This window comes from Canis lupus, chromosome 34 (assembly GCF_048164855.1).
Source record: "Canis lupus baileyi chromosome 34, mCanLup2.hap1, whole genome shotgun sequence".
In the NCBI taxonomy this organism is placed as follows: Eukaryota; Metazoa; Chordata; class Mammalia; order Carnivora; family Canidae; genus Canis; species Canis lupus.
The window spans coordinates 14,717,465-14,737,569 of NC_132871.1; the positions used below are offsets into that span (position 1 = coordinate 14,717,465).

Consider the following 20,105-nt stretch of genomic DNA (forward strand, 5'->3'; position numbering starts at 1 on the left):
AGAATAAGCTAGTTTTGATTCAGTTAAGCATTTTTTCAGAATTATGATTATTAAAAGATTATAACTTATGCAACCAGAATAGGCTTGCAAATTTTAACCTTACACTAAACCCACTTTAAAAATCAGCATCTGTTTCCTACTTCATACATATGTTTCTATTTAAAACTATCTAGTTCCAACTCCTCAGGCCATGTATAAGTAATTCAGTGGGCCAACCGTCTAATTGTATATTCAGCAAATAAGTTCATGAGAAAGTCCCTGTAGAAAAGGCATTTTATAAAAGATTCCTTTTATATAATCAATCACAATAACAGAAAATCACAACTGCAAAGAACTTTAGGTGTGATTAAACATAAGAGATGTCAGAAAAGCTAAAAAAGGCAGATCATGTTGAACTGAGAAGTCTTCAGTTTTCTGTTAACATCTGTTTGCAAACATGAAGTGGTTTAGTAAATGCCAATCCAATGAAATCATTATGTTGACAAGAAAAGAAAAAAGGCACTTGTCTAAATTCATTAATGACTTCTTAAACTTAGGGAAGACTGTTAAAAGACCATCTTACCTGGCAGTGAAACACATATTCTGGGGTAGTTTTTTTGTATTTCATATTCCATACAAGGGCCACACCATCAGGCTCATGAGGAGCATCTTCATTGTTATTATAGGAAGCTACGAGTAGCTCTGGATACTGCTCACAAGAATCAAGTGGGGGAAAAAATGCTATGCATGAACCATTTCATATTCTTAGTTACTCAACTGTTTTTATCAAAATTATTTTGAAAATACAAATACCTAACATTTCCTCAGGAAAAGTATATTGAGAGTTGCAATTACTGGAATGTTAGTACAACTCTAAATAAAAACTATCATTATTTAAAATGTTTTAATATTAAAACATTTTATGAAAACACGTTGCAATTTTAACCAAAAGATTTGGTGAACAACTGACATTAGTAAACCTGGGTTGTGACATAAATTCAATCTTGAATTTTAAATTAAATAATGTTTCCAATCCTTTCTTCCAAAGTATACAAGATAAAATGAATACAGTAACATTAGAACCATCATCCATTATTACTTTAAATGATATATACTGATTTAATATACAAGGTTTCCATAATTCAAAGTGCCTATAAATAATTTTAATTAAAAAGCGAATAACCAATTTTGTTACAACTTACCTGAGATGACCAATCCAAGCAACTAACAACACGATGCTTTGACCAACGTTCATCAAAAAATTGTCGATTTAGTGACAGTTTAGCACCTGCTTGAATCTCTCTATAGAATAAGACCAAATCCAAAAAAAGATGATGTTATAACTTCTCTTGATCTGAAAGTAATCTAAGTAATTTTAAAGTAACATTGCTGAAGCCATAATTTTAGCAATTAAACATTACCCCTCTTTGTCTTCCAAATCTCTTCCACTGTAGTCAAAGAAGATGTTAATCTGTTCAGAAAGTGCTCTTTCTACAATTCTTGTAGAATGGTCAAAGAAACTTAAAAATTCCTCCGAGTGTAAGATTTGTTGCTTTTCTTCTTCAGTCAGTTCATGAGGGGGAGCTGGAAAACAAATGTTTTCCTGAAGTCTAATTTATGTCGATCAAATCATGTCAACTCACTATCACAGTTTGGATCAATGAATGCCACATATTTTTTTTCAATCAGATTCACCTCTTTGGTTTGGAGTATTTTATTCTACCTTAACACAAAAATAGTAATTTTTTTTTTATAAACCTTAAATTTTTTTTTAAAGTTAAATTCTTTCAGATACCTTTACTATCATTTTCTTCATCTTTCTTTAAAGTTTTTTCTTCTTCAGGTTCAATGGGTGGTTTAGGAGTCACTACATCATCTTCTTCCTCTTCATCTGAAAAAAACAGAATAACACAAAAATTATTTTTATGAAACCAATGAACTTTTGAGCAACAGTTCAGAAGGTATCACAACTAACTTTACATAAATGCAGAAGTAAACCACTGTAAGACAGAACAAGTAAAAATAGTATGAATTTCATCAATGCAATTTTAAAAGAAAGTGGAACTTCTTGGGGTTTATAGATACCTATGTGGTACCTCTAATAGTCATTCCAAATTTTGTAACTACATAAACTGAAATAAGATATATTAGCAATTAGGATAAATTCTTCATGGAAATCTCTAAAAGCTTGCAAGCATTTATCATTCCAGACAGAACAACATGCAACTCCTGCATAGTTTTATGTAGCATGCTGACACATTAATGCTGTAGAACGAAGAAAATCAAATGTCTAAAATAGCCTACAGAGCTAGCTGCTTACTTGTGATCTGAAACCATCAGTGTCTAATGGGTCTTCGTATGGCATAAAGACGGCTTACATTAACTCTCAGGTTGCTATTTGAGAGGCAGATTTTAAAGATAATAGCTATGAGACCACATTTTCTATTCTGTCATTTTAAATGCAAGTCTCATTATCTACCATTGCATGATGTGGCAATAAGCACTTAAAATAATGTTTTCTTAACTTGAACAAAAATATATATTGAGGTAACATAGAATGTTTATAAGACTTTATTACAAAATCTCCCCAAATCAAGAACTAACTTAAAATGACTTACTTTAAAATGTTATAGAACATATAACTCTGCATACCTTCTCAGATTTTATGTAGAAAATGCTTATTTTCATTGCCTAAACAGATGTGTCATTTGTCTATAAGGGAATGGCAGCAGGCGTCTGTAGCAGAGTGCATCTTAAGTAATGAGGGCCTATTCAATAAGGAGACTTGTTATTTATAGTCATTTCCCCGACCCATGTTCAAAATTATCTAAAGCACACATACATGCTCTGTACACAAAAGAATGGTCAAGGATGGGAACCAGCTGCCAAGTCATGGTCCCAGCAGCCAGACCAGCTGACTAGATAGCAACAACCAGATGGCACTGCTGGGATTGTGTCTTTCTGCTACAAGGTGGCAAAGGGATGGCACAACATTCTTCCGCTTGGCTGCTTCCAATCCTGTCTCTCCCCAATGGTGAGCCTGTGCAATTACCCACACTCCAGGAGGCCTACAGATAAGCCTTTACCCTGCAAACAAAATGCAGCTTGTAGGCCACACCAGCTGCCAAACCACACACATAGTGTTAGGTTTGGAGAGCTATGAAAATCTTTCTAAATCTATAGTATAAGCAATAAAAATATAACTGTACCTGTAGGAAAGAAAGCTTTAAATGACACTGTATAATGCACACAATGATACAACCTCCAACTTAATCAAAATGATAATGACGTATGCCAATCCTACATTACTTGAAATTGAGCGATTTTTACGTTCTGACAAGTTTACAGAACTAGGATAAATGGCACGAATGATTTCAATATATGCTCATACTTTTGAACCAAATGGTGAAGGTTAAAATTTTTCCTTTCAAGGGCCTCAATCAGCCACAAAGGAAAACAGTAATCACTGTCTTTTCAGCCAGCCCAACCGCATTTGTCAGCCCTTTCTCCGTCAATGCAGCCAGAGCAATCAACCTGCCAAACATTCAGAATGGAAAAACAATCTGAAAATACAGGGTATAATGCACCTGCCAGTGAAAATGGCCATTTCAAGAAAAGCTAGTGATCTCAGTGACCCCGCTGAGGAGGCGGTGGTGCAAAGGGGAAAGAACACGTAAAAGAATTCTTAGTGATCGCCACTCTCTTGCACATTGACACTTCCTTACAAAGCATGCCAATTACAGCTTTTCTGCTACTTAAAAAAAATGAAAGCTTTTTTTGGGCAAAATAATCACACAGAGAAAGAGAAAGACAGAACTCCTTTTTAGATGAATTCTCATATACAACAGATTATTAATCTGAAAACAGTATAACTGGTGACAATTCTATACTGTATTGCTCAAACATGATGAAATTCTACCATAAAGTCACCTGTAGGTGTAATGTAATAAAATAGTTTAATTACATTTAACTTGGGAGTTGACTTTTAGAATAATGATATATTTACTTCAATTAAAAATTAAGTCTGAGAATAGATATATTTTTTCATTTTTCTGCTATCAGTTATCCTAATCAACTTTGTTTACTAGCAGGGTTCACTGTAAGCAAATCCTAAAATCCAGGAGAGGGATTCTGAGACACGCTGGACAGGTCATTCTTGAGCACTGTGAATTATAAATTACAGCCTCCTATCCACATTGTATTTTCCTCCCTCAACTTTGTCGCATTATACAGCTTCTAAGTACTATTTCCAATGACAGGTGTCAAATTCCTGTCATAATGCATATGGTCAGTACTTTAGTGCTAAGTGACCTCATAATCTACATATTTAACAGAAAAGATCTTGTTTATAGACCATCTTTTCCTTCTAAAATTTAAAATGTAGATGAAGTATGTTAGAGACAGTGATCTTACCTCTCACATGGCATTTGCTATGCCTATTTGCCCATATAGATTAGTTTAGTTGCAGCTGAATGAGTTACCAACTATTTAGATACATGTTTTCAGTATTTTGTTTTAATGTACATACTTCTCTTTCTAGATGGATAAAAAAACTGATTTAAAAACTATGACAGGTCAAAAGATTAAGCTAAATAAAATTTCAAGGAACAAAAATCAAATTACCTAATCTTAAAAAGTACAAAACATTGTTATTATAAAGTTGGTCTTAAACAATTATCTATGTATATATCTCAGATATTTGACAAAAATGTCCATCGGTAATATCAGATTGGAGAATGTTCCTCTGATTAGAGAATGTTCCTCAGATTAGAGACTGTTCCTCATATCAGATTAGAGAATCTTCCTCAGATTAGAGAATGTTCCTCTGAACAAAATACACTTCTCTTTTTAAAAACTAATATGATGGGTACTAAAGGACTATTGACATGATAAAAAAAAACACATCATAATTCTGAAGATTTTCTATGCTAGTCCTTATTACATGATAAACTATAATGTATTTAAAACAGGAAAAGAATGCAGCAGAGGAAGAAGACTGAAAATGGGACTGCCATGTCACATCAATTTATTGATGAATATTCATTGCAATATGCTAAGTGGTTAACTCCATGCTTTCTCTGACAGGGAATCCAAGGTTATAAACTGAGCAGTAAAGAATGCATAAAAGTAGCAGTTACTTTTAAAATGACAAATCTCTTGTCAATGAATGCTAAGACTAGGTTTAATGAACCAGTGAATTTTTACTTTGAGTTAACATCAAAATTGTGATGTATTTTGGTGAGATGGAAAGAAAAGCTGTTCTGTAAATTAAGCTGCACCTAGAAATAACACCGAAGAATGAAATTCCCGTTGTCGGAATAATCTGTTACAATGGAGTAGGTTAATCAAAGTTAAATCATCTGTAAAATGGGTGGCTTTTGTTAAACTGAAGGAAGGAGTCTTCAGAGCAAGTTTTCTCATCTATATGTCACATTCTACTTAAGAGACATTTAAGCTAAGAATAAGCCACAAAGTACACTTTGAATTATTTTAAAATGTTACAACACATTTAACAGGTAATATGCAACATCCTAGTAAATCCTCACTAAACAGTGATACTTTTAAATCTATCACTTATCATAATTAATTCTTATTATAAGTAAAAAACAAGTCCTATCATTAGTCCATTAATGTTGTTTAGAAAATGTTTGTTGTCTATAAATTACGTAGTTTCATTAATATTGATGTGCCCTATTTTAAGATAGTTTAATGTGCTAGGGAGTATTCCTAATTTACAAAGTGGTCTAATTATTTATGGTATAAAGGAAATTGCCACTAAGTTCTAAAAATCAGAAAATTAAATAAAAATAAAAAAATAAAAATCAGAAAATTTGCTGCATATAAAAATGATTTAATTTTTTAAAACTCAACTTATGAATAATTTCAAAAAATCATAAAATGAGATTAGAAGGAAATGTTTTAATCATTAGTTTTAAAATATAGGTCAGATATGATCAGTTTTCTGTTATACTTTAAAAATAATCCTTTCTTTTCTAGATCAACATCATTTTGAATCATTCCATTTCAATCCAGTTGTCCCTAATTTCACCTACTTACACCTTACTCTTTAAAATCAATATTAAGGGCAGCCCGGGTGGCTCAGCGGTTTAGTACCGCCTTCAGCCCAGGGCCTGGTCCTGGAGACCCAGGATCGAGTCCCACGTCGGGCTCCCTGCATGGAGCCCGCTTCTCCCTCTGCCTGTGTCTCTCCCTCTCTCTCTCTCTGTGAATAAATAATGAATAAATAAAAATGAATAATGAATAAAGAAAAAAATTTAAAATAAAATAAAATCAATATTAAGAGAACCTTATATTGGGACAAAGATTCATGAATGGATCAATGGCATCCATTTTTTTTATTTTTTTAAATATCTAGACTGATATACAAGATCTCTTGGATTTCCTTAATAATTTAGATCCTCAACAAGGGAAAATATATAGCAGTCTGTTTCATCAGGAAATATTTTGAATACAGATCTAATGTTAACTTGGGGGAAAAACAAAAAAGAAGTAAAATTTCAATTATACCATTTACTTTAACACGATCTGGTTTTCTACATGGTCTTTTTTTTACAAAATTCAGATTTTTGGCAATATTGGCATCATTGACATAGATCCTGATATCTATGATCTCATAAATATTACATTTTTTCTGAGGCTATAATTTCAGATATGCTGATTACAAGTCTTTAAGAACAAATGTTTTAATTTTCAATTATATTTATATTCTCACAGATTCTCTAAGGGTTAAAACTAATTTACTATATGCTTTATTTATTCCACAATTTTTAAAAGTAATATTAACCAAGGGTTCCACAAATTTAGTCTGCCTGGGAAGCATGGATTACTGATAGATGTTAAGATTATGCAATAAAAAATTCAAAGCTATTTACATATAATACTTTTCTATACATTACAAATACTAATCAACATGTTCCTAAGGAAAAATATCTGGCTACTAAACCAATACCAAAAGTAACTGTAAAACTCCACACAGATAAGAAATTGGAATATTATAAGAATTGCACTTCATTGGAAATCAAAAGTCAGGTTCTGGTTGTAGCCCTATATTCACTCACATTGTGACCAGCAGCTCATCAATTAACTTCCTCAGGCCTCAGTTTCCTCAAGTGTCAATAAACTGATAATATTAGATAACATAGGATTTCTTCCTCTTTAAAAATCTATCTAAAAATAGCAGCAAAGGGGAACCCTGGGTGGCGCAGCGGTTTAGCGCCTGCCTTTGGCCCAGGGCGCGATCCTGGAGACCCGGGATCGAATCCCACGTCGGGCTCCCGGTGCATGGAGCCTGCTTCTCCTTCTGCCTGTGTCTCTGCCTCTCTCTCTCTCTCTGTGTGACTATCATAAATAAATAAAAATTAAAAAAAAAATAAAATAAAAATAGCAGCAAAAAATCCATACTAAAAAGGTAGATTTAAAAAATAAAGCCATTTTCAAAAGAGTTAAAGACTTTAAAAAGGTAAGGGAATAAAGTAACTTTTCCAGGAGTATATCTGTGGGCACCATGAGATGCTTTTTACCTGCAGAGAGTGAAATTGACTAAGGTCACATGTTCCTAGTCAATTTCATTCACAGTAGGTGCTTTAAGACAGCAAAGCATCTCAGTTCAGAAACAGTACTACCAACTTAAAGAGTAAACTTGAAAGCAAGAAGATGGCTAGAATGGTGAAAAAGAAAAACAAGGCAGAATAAAAACCACTGCTTCAAAAACAAAAACAAAAAACAAAAAACAAACAAACAAAAAAAACAAAGAAAAAAAACACTGCTTTTTAAAAGAAGAGATTCAGCCATTTTAAAAAAATGGTAGAAAGAGTTAAGCCTAAGGCCAATTTTTATCTTCAATTTAGTAACTCATATTACTCCTGCACTGATTACACTGCCTACCCAAGTTTAATTTACTGTCTGCTACACTCAAATTATAATTTCAGCAATTTTGCCTCATGGTGAGTTTTGGAATTTGTTACATAATTCTTAAATGGAAACCAACCAGGCTAAGTTTGAGAACCACTATATTAAAGCAATGGATAAGTACAAGTACAGTTAAGCACAAAGTGTTTTCATTATAAAACCTTAATTTCAGGGTTTTTTCTTTCCCTCTTCCTAAAACTTCCACAAATTGGGAAAAGAAACTTAATGGTAAGAGCCCTAGACATGAAAATAATTATTATATATAGGAAGGAAATGATCTCATTTTTATAACTGGGGATGGCCCCATGGTTTCAGGATAAATTTATTATTCTCCTTCACTTATATAATTCAACCTGAAACTAAAAAAAAAAAACCACAAAAAAAACAAAAGATGACATAGTCCCTTCATATATAGGGTATACTCAATAAAATTATAGAATCATAAATACTTGTTAGGTTGCAAATGAATAAACATGGACCTTTAAAAAATATCTAAGTCTAGTCCACAGGAAAAATTTATAGGTAGTGGTACTGACACAGACATACTCATCAGAAACTGGGTTGAGTTCACTTATCTTCTTACTTTCACCTCTGATAAGTAAAGATAATAAAAATTATATTTAGCACAATGAAAGATCAAAGCTGTTTATTCATAACTCTTAGGCAATTATTACCATAAAATATTTTCCTGATGCAGATATACCAATAAATAAGTAAACTAAACCATGCTATCCTTTAATGAAATGTTTTTCAAACTACAGGTCTAACTCAACCAATAAATTTAGCACATTATGGTCATTTTTCATTTAAAAAATGAAATATAACAAGAGAAGAGGAGGTGCTACTTAATAAAACTATTGTTTCAGTTATACATCTGTATCCCTGCCTGTATTGTATTACACTATAAATTGAATTTTTTATCATGTGTTACCACCATAAAAGCATGAACGTGTTGCTTCAATGGTAGCATGAGAGAGAAAGCACATCTTAAAATCAGACTTGGTTAGAATCTTAGCTACTAGCTATGTGTCCCTTGATAAAGTATCTCCTTCAGTTTTACCTTCTTCATGTGTATATAGAACAAATATTTAACTCATGGTTTTGGTGAGAGGATTAGAGATAATGTAAAGTGCTTCACACTCTACCTGATATGTGAGCACTCTTTGCAGTTAAAATCCTCAGCTATTAATTTAAACATGAAGTTTGAAGAACCATTACAAATAGCTAAAATAATATATCTGAAAGATGTTAACAGATTCAATTTTGTTCATAGCATTCAGAGGGATACATAGGACACAAAATGAGAACATATTTGTAGCTACACAGTTTGTCACCATGGAATTCAAGGAGGCTTTAAGGAGAATCCATAATGGTTTCACTTATGGATCTAAGAGAAATAAAGATTAGAATATGATATATTCATATTAAAACCAAGAACTGAGACAAATCATACTTTTCACCCAATTTCATCAGTAATTATACTGTAGCATTAACACTTGAAAATAACCTATTTCCCAGTAGTTACTTCTAGAGTAAATGCATGAAAATAAATAACACAAGTAAGCAAAATAATTCTCCTGAGTAGGTAAAAGTAATTAATTCCTTCACCAAGTACTATGTTCTTTTTTTTTTTTTTTCCAAGTACTATGTTCTTACTACATGCCAGGCACTACTAAGAGCAGGCATTACAGTAATGAAGAAGAAACAGTCTCTCTACTTACAGCAAATCTGGCAAAGAAGCTGAAGTTTGGTAATGCTAAAAGCCTTGCCCCAAAGAATTTAAAACTGAAAAGAATACAGTTTATCTTGTGCTTCTGGATCATCAGCTTATCTAACATATCATGATCTTTCAAATTTTTAATTACTTGCAAAATAAAAATAGGAAAAAGAATTTTTGAAAAATGCCAGTCTTATATAGTTATATATTCATATTAGTTCAATGGCCATAAGTTACATGTTAACATTTCAAAATTTACACACATACAAAAATAAGCAATTAAAAATGCAAATTTCAAAATGGATATAAAATCATATATGTATATAACTTATATATGTATATATAGACAATTTTTGAAAAAATATATCACTGAAAACTGGAAACAGAATATTAACAGTAATTATTACACAATGGAATAATTTCCTCTTTATATCCTTTCTGTAATTTTTTTAAAGTATAACTGTCACAAATATCCTATTAGTTTCAGGTATACTCATAGCAATTTGGTATTTTTTATGCCACAAAATGACCCCAACAGTAAGTCTAGTTATCATCTGTCACCATATAAAGTTATTATAATATTATTGAGTATATTCCCTATGCTGTACGTTATATCTCCCATGACTGACTGACTTTATAACTGGAAGTCTACCTCTTAATCCCCTTCACCTATTTTACCCACCCCCAATGTCTGCCCCTTCTCTGGTAACAACCAACAGTTTGTTTCCTGTATCTGTGAATCCTGTGTCTGTTCTGATTGGGTTTTCTTGGTGTTTTTTTTTAAGACTTCACATACAGGTGAAAACATACAGTATTTGTCTTTCTCTGTTTGAGTTATCACTTAGTGTAATACCCTCCAGAGCCATCCATGTTTTCACAAATGGCAAATTTTCACTTTTTATGGCTAAGGAATATTCCATCTTCTTTACCCATTTATCTTTTGATGGATACTTAGGCTACTTCTATATCTTCAGCTATTGTAAATAATGCTGCAATGAACAAATACATATACATACATATATACATACATATATACACATACATCTGTATACACATATATATATATTTTTATATATGTATTATATATATATACATACATATATATATGTCTCTCTTCAAATTGGTGTTTTTGTTTTCTTCAGATAAATACCCTGAAGTGGAATGGCTGGACTGTATGGTGATTCCATTTTTAATTTTTTGAGGAAACTCCATACTCTTGTACACTGTTGGTGTACAAGATTTCCCTTTTCTCTACATTCACAACAGTGTACAAGATTTCCCCTTTCTCTACATTTTTACCAGCTCTTGTTATTTTTTGTCTTTTTGATACTACCCAATCTGATAGGTATGAGGTAATATCTCACTGTAGCTTTGATTTGCATTTCCCTGATGACTAGTGATATTGAACATCTTTTCAAGTGTCTGTTGGCCATCTGTAGGTCTTCTTTGGAAAGATGTCTATTCAATTCCTGTGTCCATTTAAAAAAATATTTTTATATGTCTAAGTTCTTTATACATTTTGGATATTAACCCCTTCTTGGGTGTATGATTTGCCAATTTCTTCTCCCATTCATTAGGTTGCCTTTTTATTTGGTTGATGGTTTTGCAAAAGCTTTTTAGTTTAATGTAACCCCATTTGTTTACTTTAGTTTTTGGTGCCCTTGCCTAAGAGAACTGTTCTAAAAAAGTACATATGGCTAAGACTGATATCAAAGAGCTTATTGCTTAGGTTTTCTTCCAGGAGTTTTATGGCTTCAGGTCTTACATTAAAATCTTTAATCCGTTTTGAATTTACTTTTGTATATGATGGAAGATAGTATACTAGTTTCATTCTCTGTATTTTCTGAATTCTCAATAATATAATACCTTAATAATTGAAAAATTTTATTTAAAAAAATAGGAACTCTTCACTTAAACTGATTATAATAGGTATTACCCAAAATAGTTTCAGAACACTTTATACTTCAAGTAATCCAAAATGCATTTCGTAAGTATGATGGAATAACTAAAAATAAATTTCCAAACTATTAGATGAAGAAAACCAGCCTATTATACTTTTTAAATGAGTCTTTGTGCCTTCATTTTGGCTATTTTGCTTGGTTTTTTTTTTTTTTTTTTTTCAGTTAACATATACAATAATGTAGCTCCAGAAAGATACACATTAAAATACTTGAATTAATATATTAATAAAATACTATTTTCCAGAAATTATGGAATCCTGCAGTATTAATATTCTTAATACTGTTCAACACTTCATCTTTCCTTTAAGTCGCTTATGTCTCAAGTTTATCATCAGTGGCTTTTTTTCTAGTAAGATAAGGATTTTCCTTCTGTGAAAGCTATTTTACCAATCAATGTATCCACAGAAATGAACATTCACATAATCAAGTAAAAAAAAGTCCTGGGTAAACATATTACCCGGATTTCCTCAAAATTTTTGAAATGTAATAGTACGTATGATAATGTCAACTCTTTTTGGGAACAAGATGAAAGTGAACAGAAAAGTCTAAGGTATTTATTTCACCTCCATCCTATCTGGGCAGGGAAAGGAGAGTTGTTAAAAAGTACATAGCCTGTAAATAGGTATAATCCTAATTTCTTTTGAGGTATATATAAACATGAAAGTTTAAAGATTTTTTTTGGTAACAGCTAAAGGTCTCAAGGATTCTTTTTAAAAGCAGGGTTGCGGGCAGCCCGGGTGGCTCAGCGGTTTAGCGGCGCCTTCAGCCCAAGGCGTGATCCTGGAGACCTGGGATCAAGTCCCACGTCGGGCTCCCTGCATGGAGTCTGCTTCTCCCTCTGCCTGTGTCTCTGCCTCTCTCTCTCTCATATGAATAAATAAATAAAATCTTTAAAAAAAAAAAAAAAAAGCAGGGTTGCAGGCAGAAAGAGGGAAAGAGAATCTTAAGTAGACTCCATGCTGGGACATGGGGCTCCATCTCACAACCCTGAGATCATGATCTGAGCCAAAATCAAGAGTTGGATGCTTAACTGACTGAGCTACCCACGCACCACAAAGACTTTTTTCTCCTTTTTGCTTACTTGTATTTTCTGGGCTTCCTGAAGTAAATATTATTTTTGCTTCTCCTTAGTGAACAGTAATGAAACTGAAATTTTAAAAATACTTGATAAACAAAGTTTTAATGTTTTATATTCCACAATTAAACAGGAATAAATTTTCCTGGCCAAAGAGAAAAAACATTCCTTATGCACTGACTGCTAAAAGGAAAATTATGAGACCACAATCCAAAATAACAGCAACTCTAAAATCTGTAACTCATTTAGTGGTAAGCTTTGACATGATCAGAGGTAAAGCTATTTATAATCATTATTTATTTTACTTAGTTTGAATATTCTTATCTTCTGCTGCCAAAATATTAATGCCCAGGATGCAGCTGGAGTGTTTACTTACGGCACATATACTTTACTAGTAACTTCTCAAAAATCTAACAAATTCTGAATTCGAATACATATGTGGCTTCAAAGGTTTTAGATAAGAAACTGTGGACCTGTATTACATATATTATGTAAAACCTCTTTAATGTGTGACATAAATTTATTAGCCTAACTGGAAAAAACAAGAACTATCATATTAACTTTATACTTGAATCATTAACTATCTGATAAGATTTTAAAAATTAGTTCCCAATGCAAAAATGGTAACTCCTTCTCCTTCTGGTTTAAGAATCAAGACTCCTCGGGCACCCGGGTGGCTCAGTGGGTTAAGTGGCCGAATCTTGATTTCAGCTCAGATTATGATCTCAAGGTCCTGGGATCAAGCTCTAAGTTGGGCTCTGCACTCAGCGGGGAAACTGCTTGAGGATGTTCTCTCTCCCTTGCCCTCTGCCCCTGCTCTTGCTCTCTCTCAAATAAATCTTTAAAAAGAAAAAGAATCAAAAGACTCAACATTCAATATGATGTCCATGTATACATCTCTCTATTTCATACAGATTAAAGGCTGTTTACGAAATCAACACACTAGAGCCCTTAAGTCATAAAAGCAAAAGTTTAAGATTAGGTCTGGAGTTCTTCATTAATATGGATAACATAACAATGACAGCATATCAGAATATCACGTGCTCTACAGAACATAATTCACATGGTTTCATTTACTGTGTGATATATTCTTTTAGAGGATTATGCTTGGGGACAGAGAAATAGAACATTCCTAAGCTTTCCGGAATCTTTTTTTTTTTTAATTTTTATTTATTTATGATAGTCACACAGAGAGAGAGAGAGAGGCAGAGACATAGGCAGAGGGAGAAGCAGGCTCCATGCACTGGGAGCCCGACGTGGGATTCGATCCCGGGTCTCCAGGATCGCGCCCTGGGCCAAAGGCAGGCGCCAAACCGCTGCGCCACCCAGGGATCCCAGCTTTCCGGATTCTAAAGCATCACATATCAATGACAAAATGAAGATTAAAAACTTAAGTTTATGTCAACAAAATTAAAAACCATACATATGGTTTATACTTTTATTAACTTCTAAAAGAAAAGGTTTTAAAACTCTAAGAACAAACACATTAATACGGAAATCTTAAAGTGTTAGTATTATGTTTCCCTACAAAATAGGCCAAAAAACAAAAAAGAAAGGAAGAGAAAAAAAAGAAAGAATTCATTTACTCAAAATGGGAATTTAAGAACCATCATATTTAGGATAAATATTCACCTTCTTTGGGTTGAGCCATAACTGGAGTCTGAGTTTCCTTTGTATATGTGACGATTTCTCGAGGAGGAAAATCAACTTGTGTAATTTTAGCCATTCCAAGTTTAATAGGTCCTCGTCTAGAAAAAGTGAAGATAAATGTTTTTAAATACAACAAATGAAACATTTTAACTACATCAAACCATGTTATTTTGGAAAATTAAGAATTAAACATTGCACATCCAAATTGTAATTTAAATCCTTGTTTTATTCAAGAAATTTTAGATGAACAATGAATTGGCTTCATTCTAACAAAAGAATTTAGAAGATAGCAAAGACAAAAGGTATTTCTGAATCATCCAAGATGTTTGTTTTTCACTTTAAAAAGGCAAATAATTTAGTTTCTTAGAGCAAATGTGTGGGTAATAATAGAGTTAGAGGACAGGAATTTCAGAGTGGACTAAATATGGTTGGTTATGAGTACTGTTCTTAGTAGGGATATGATTCCAGACTTTTTTGAAGAGTCAGATATATGGATCTCACTCAGACCACATTTAGTTTCCTTCACCATTAGAAGGCTTTAGGTTTAAGAATGAAAAATAAGTTTCTGTTGAAAACCTTTCTTCTACTTATACTTTGCAGAAATTGAGAATCATATAACTTAAATCTTAAAATGAAATATTTAAACTTTTAAATCTCTAATCTCTGCATAGTCAGGACTGTCCTTGATTCATATACGGACAAACTACAATGCAAATATTCTACACCTGAATTAAAGCAACAGGTATCTTGAATACACTTCTGTTTTAAAGTCACTTCTGTTTTAAATAGGCAGAATTCATTCTTTTTTTGACAAACAGAAGACAATTGTAGCTGAGGAAAATGTAAGAAAAGAAAAATCTCTTTTATTAGGTATACGGAAGATTTTTTCTTGATTTATCAGATGTCTAAATATTTAATCAAATAATATAGTATGCTTACAAACTCCCAAAGAGGCTCTCTATTATAAGACTGACTTAAAAGGATATCTAATAAAAGCATTGCTGTAACTTCCGAAAATCAAGCAGGATATCTGAAATATATATGGATATGTAATAGTTAACTGTTTTCTAATAAAACATTTTCAAAATCCTATACAAAAAAGTATAATAAAATTAGTAATTAAACAGATTAATTTTCTCTAGGGTCCCAGAAGTGGGCCATAACAATTTCTTTTAATGTGTTTTCCACTTTAGGAATATCTTAGTTTTAAAAGGGGAAAAAAAGTACATAATCAAAGAATTAAGTGGGAAAACTTAAAGCAGACTTGAAGTAATCTTGTGTTCTAAGAATAAAATTTGAAATAAGAAACACTATATTCTGAGTTTTAAGATATAAACTACTTGAAAAGTAAATCACTCACATATCTGGGGAAAAAATGGCCAAGTCAAGAACATAAGGAACAAGTTACTAACTTGACTGCATACAGGTTCTAATTAGACAAAAAAAAAAAAAAAATCACAATATTAGAACGAACAAATAAAATACTCTAAGATTTAGGGGTAGAAGGGTAGGGTGGTATTACCTCACTTATCCAAAAGCCACTTTTTCTGAGAATAAGGAAGCAACTAAGGGTGGAGAGAGTCTCAGGGCAGTCAACAGAGAAGCTTCCAGTTAATGTACAAGAAGCTCATATACTTTTCTTACATGCCCTAATTGAAGACTTATTTACTCTTACTTTAGATTAATTCCAAATTAGGTGTTGGTCACGTGTTTTAGAAGGTACAAATTAACAATGGAAAAGAGCTATTAAGTAAAAGGCACAACGGCAGCAACAAACATATATAATTTGCATTGGAGACTAGAATAAATAAATGAATGAATTAATGAATAAATCAATGGCAATCTGGGGCCATAGTATAAATGACTAACAGCTCTGTTCCTCTTAAAACCTCAGAAATCATCAGGAAATAAATTAATATTTATATCAAGTAACTCAGAAAAGGTTCAGTTACATGAAGAATACATATCAGAAAAAGTCTGGGAAGTTTGTAATACAGCTTAGAAAGGTTTACAGAGATAATCAAAGGACTTTGGACATTTAAATGGGTAGACTTAGGTACTTAGAAAATCAGATACATAAAATATTTCTTTCACTAATGATAGAGGATAAATGAGGTGTCACAGTAAAATATTAATTCTTTTCCTAACTGTATAGTTGTACATTAGAAATTTAAGTAACAGTTTCACAAAGAATCAAATTAATTATAAAAGAGGGAAGGTAAAAAATCTATTCAATACCCCAAATCGGAATCTGAGTGAAGCTGAAGAACTGATGGATCTGTATCCCAATGCAGCGTCCTAAATGGTTGTAGGACAACCATGAAGCGTTAGCAAAAAAGGCCATAAGTTAGTCAAGCAAATACATTCTATGAATAGGTAAAGCTAAAATACTGTTCACAATTAAAAACCACATGTTCTGGTTAGTATGAAAAAAAAATACCAGGTATCACTCAATGCTCTAATGCACGCCATAAGCATAATGTGGTTAAAGATGCAAACATATAACCCAGAATAGTTAAAAGACAGTATTTTCAGATTACAGGAAGCTAATATTGCCTAATAATGGACAAGAACAGCCAAAGCATCCAACAACACGAATAATACATGATTTTTGGAAAACAAGCTAGACTATAAAAATAACTAAAATTTTAATTTTCTTAATTAAAAAAACATTAGTAGAAACATCTTAGTTAACATATTGTAATCTTGCCCAAAGCATTAAATGTGTGCAGGAAATTGTCATATTGGTAAAGGAAATGAATCAACACATAAGCCTTTAGGTAAGAAAACCAAAGACTATTCCACTGGGATACAAAAAAGCTAAAGTTTCCAAAATGTGACCCCTATGTAATTTATGGGTTAAGCACTGCCTTGGGCTTACATGTCATCTGCTTTAGAAAACAACTAAAGATTTCTGTCTCTAGGAAAAAATAAATTTTCCCAGGAAAAATATTTTGTGTTCCAAGGACTTACCTAATTAACTAAACTTCTAGAGAGTATCAATTCTAAATAAATATTTGGTTGTGTTTTAGCCTTGCCTACAGGTAAGTAACTTATATGGGATCTTTTCCACTTAAACTAAATCTTGTATTACTAGAACAAAAGGTACTTTATCACACTGGCGTTCTCACAAGTTAGTAGAATATAAGATAATTACGTACAGTACTGTATGATGCTCATAGTCCCTATTAAAAAGTTAAACACAATATATTCAGTACTACCTTTTTGTCTAATATATACTTAAATAAGTTATAGAACTAAAACAGCTACAATATTTAAATACAATAAAGATTTCTATATTTTACTTGCCTAAGCAATTTACCAATGAAAACAGATGAAACTGAACTAGAGGGGGATCCCTGGGTGGTTCAGCGGTTTAGCGCCTGCCTTTGGCCCAGGGCGCGATCCTGGAGTCCCGGGATCGAGTCCCACGTCAGGCTCCCAGCATGGAGCCTGCTTCTCCCTCCTCCTGTGTCTCTGCCACTCTCTCTCTCTCTCGCTCTGTATATCACAAATAAATAAATCTTTAAAAAAAATTGAGCTAGAGAGATTCTTTATATTAAAAATATAAAGAAAGATTCTGGGATTTAAACAGGATTGTGTGTATGCAAAGAAAAGGTCACTCTGAAGATCTACTAAGCAATAAATAGCAACAAATAGGCTTTGTTAAATCAGAAAGGATTCTACGAGGTGCTCTCCAAGGGATGTTCTGTCCCCAGACTTTACATTATATGAGAGGTATAGCTGCTATTAGTGACCCACAGCTCCTTGTTGAGGATGTCATTTAAGTCTAAAATTAAATAAAACGTTATCTAAAAATATAGCCAGTACCGAAAATACATGCACAACATACAGTATTATGTTTATTAAAGGCATCAGCAGACATATAAAGTAAAATTCCAATATAATCCAAAAGCCTGAAAGATAAAATGATCAAGAATGGAAAAAGGAACAAGGATCAAGAAATATGGATTACCAAATTGAGTAACTGTTAGCTACGTTTTAGAGATAACAGAAGTGACTGAGAAAGAGAACTAGAAACAATGAAATTCAACTCCGAATTTGCAGAGTTAGAGATATCACTTTTCATGGCCTTTTATATTTATTTATAAATTACAACCAGGCCCAATAGAAATTTTTGGCATTTGGAAATAATGATTCAGGTATGTCTTGATATCACATTTGGTAATGTTTAATATATTTTTTCCTTCTTCTTGAGTGTACTGATCTTGGACTGTCTTGCCCAGTTAACAGAGTTGTGTGTATAGGTTCATACATTTCACACATCTTCATGTATTTTCCTGTGATATTTCTTCTTATTCTCTTCATTCTTTCATTACCAACACGCCTGCTCAATTCAAGTTCATTCTGTCTCATTCTCAGATATTAGCATTCTTTTAAAAAGCCATATATTTAGAAATGCTATTCATTAATCACCAATTAACAAGATTAATTATCTCCCTATATGGAATCTGGAGATGATGTAGAAGTCATAGTTTTTACTCTTGCATGTATACATACATACATAAAAAAGAACATACACAGCCTTCTTAAAAGTTAATAATTAAAACTGAATCTTTGCTCTCAAAGGAGACAATATATGTACTAAGATTAAAAAGACACAAGTTAAAAAAAAAGACAAGGTTATCTCATTCAAAAGGAGGATTTTTTTTTTTGTTCTCCTGTTAAACTGAAAAGAAACTAAATCTTATATTCATTCTCTAATAAGAACAAATACCCCGAAAGATATTTAAATACTTATTTTCTTGTTTTATAACTTATTAAAAATCTATACTTTAAACTTAAACACAAGTTAGCACTCTATGCTTCGAACTTTTCAGTACAGTGAATAATATCTTTAAGGTTTAATCATTAGAATGTAAGTTCTATGAAGGCAAGGACCAGAATATTCTATTTTCTGTAATAATCTATCTAGTATTTAACATTATATTGGCAATTTGATGAATATGTATCCTATCTACAAATAAATATTTTTCTTAACAGTATTTACTCCCTGTACCAATTCACAATATTCCAACGGGTCTCTAATAAACTCTGGGTTTCGCAGTCAAACTCAGAAGGACATATTCTAATTCATATGTATTTTTTTAACATTTTATTTATTTATTCATGAGAGGCACAGAGAGAGAGAGGCAGAGATATAGGCAGAAGGAGAAGCACACTCCCCTCAGAGAGCCTGATGTGGGACTCCATCCCAGAACCCCAGAATCATAACCTGAGCAGAAGGCAGACACTCAACCACTGAGCCACACAGCTGCCCCTCTAATTCATGTTAATTTCAAAAACTGAGGAGACGGGAGCACCTTGGTGGCTCAGCTGATTGGGCATCCAATTCTGGGTTTTGGCTCAGGTCATGATCTCAGGGGTCATGGGATCAAGCCTGGAGTTAGACTCTGTGCTCACTGGGGAGTCTGCTTCAGACTGACCACCCCCTCCTTGCCCTCCCTCTTTCTTTCTCTTTCTCTCTCTCCCAAATAAATCAATAAATTAAAAAAAAAATGAATAAAACCAAGTAGACGTTACAAAGTAGTTTTAAAAGCAAATTTGCTGGGATCCCTGGGTGGCGCAGCGGTTTAGCGCCTGCCTTTGGCCCAGGGTGCAATCCTGGAGACCTGGGATTGAATCCCACGTCAGGCTCCCGGTGCATGGAGCCTGCTTCTCCCTCTGCCTATGTCTCTGCCTCTCTCTCTCTCTGTGTGTGACTATCATAAATAAAAAAATTAAAAAAAAAAAAAAAGAATCAGCTTTATAAAAATAAAAAAGACTTCTATTA

At 32.7% G+C, this 20,105-nt stretch overlaps 1 protein-coding gene across 15 annotated transcripts in view; it reads right to left on the reverse strand.

The window, feature by feature from the left end:
* Positions 1-20,105, reverse strand: part of DYNC1I2 (dynein cytoplasmic 1 intermediate chain 2) — a 59,345-nt gene that overhangs the window by 20,918 nt on the left and 18,322 nt on the right. For 8 of the 15 annotated variants that reach the window (XM_072811175.1, XM_072811182.1, XM_072811181.1 and 5 more), the window contains 6 exons: positions 16,550-16,609; positions 14,294-14,409; positions 1,775-1,870; positions 1,401-1,563; positions 1,182-1,281; positions 563-688 (listed from right to left, as the gene is read on the reverse strand). In XM_072811175.1, the coding sequence (XP_072667276.1) occupies positions 563-688; positions 1,182-1,281; positions 1,401-1,563; positions 1,775-1,870; positions 14,294-14,409; positions 16,550-16,609 (661 nt within the window). The remainder of the gene's footprint in view (positions 1-562; positions 689-1,181; positions 1,282-1,400; positions 1,564-1,774; positions 1,871-14,293; positions 14,410-16,549; positions 16,610-20,105) is intronic. The other 7 variants (XM_072811187.1, XM_072811189.1, XM_072811186.1 and 4 more) reach the window with 1 other exon arrangement.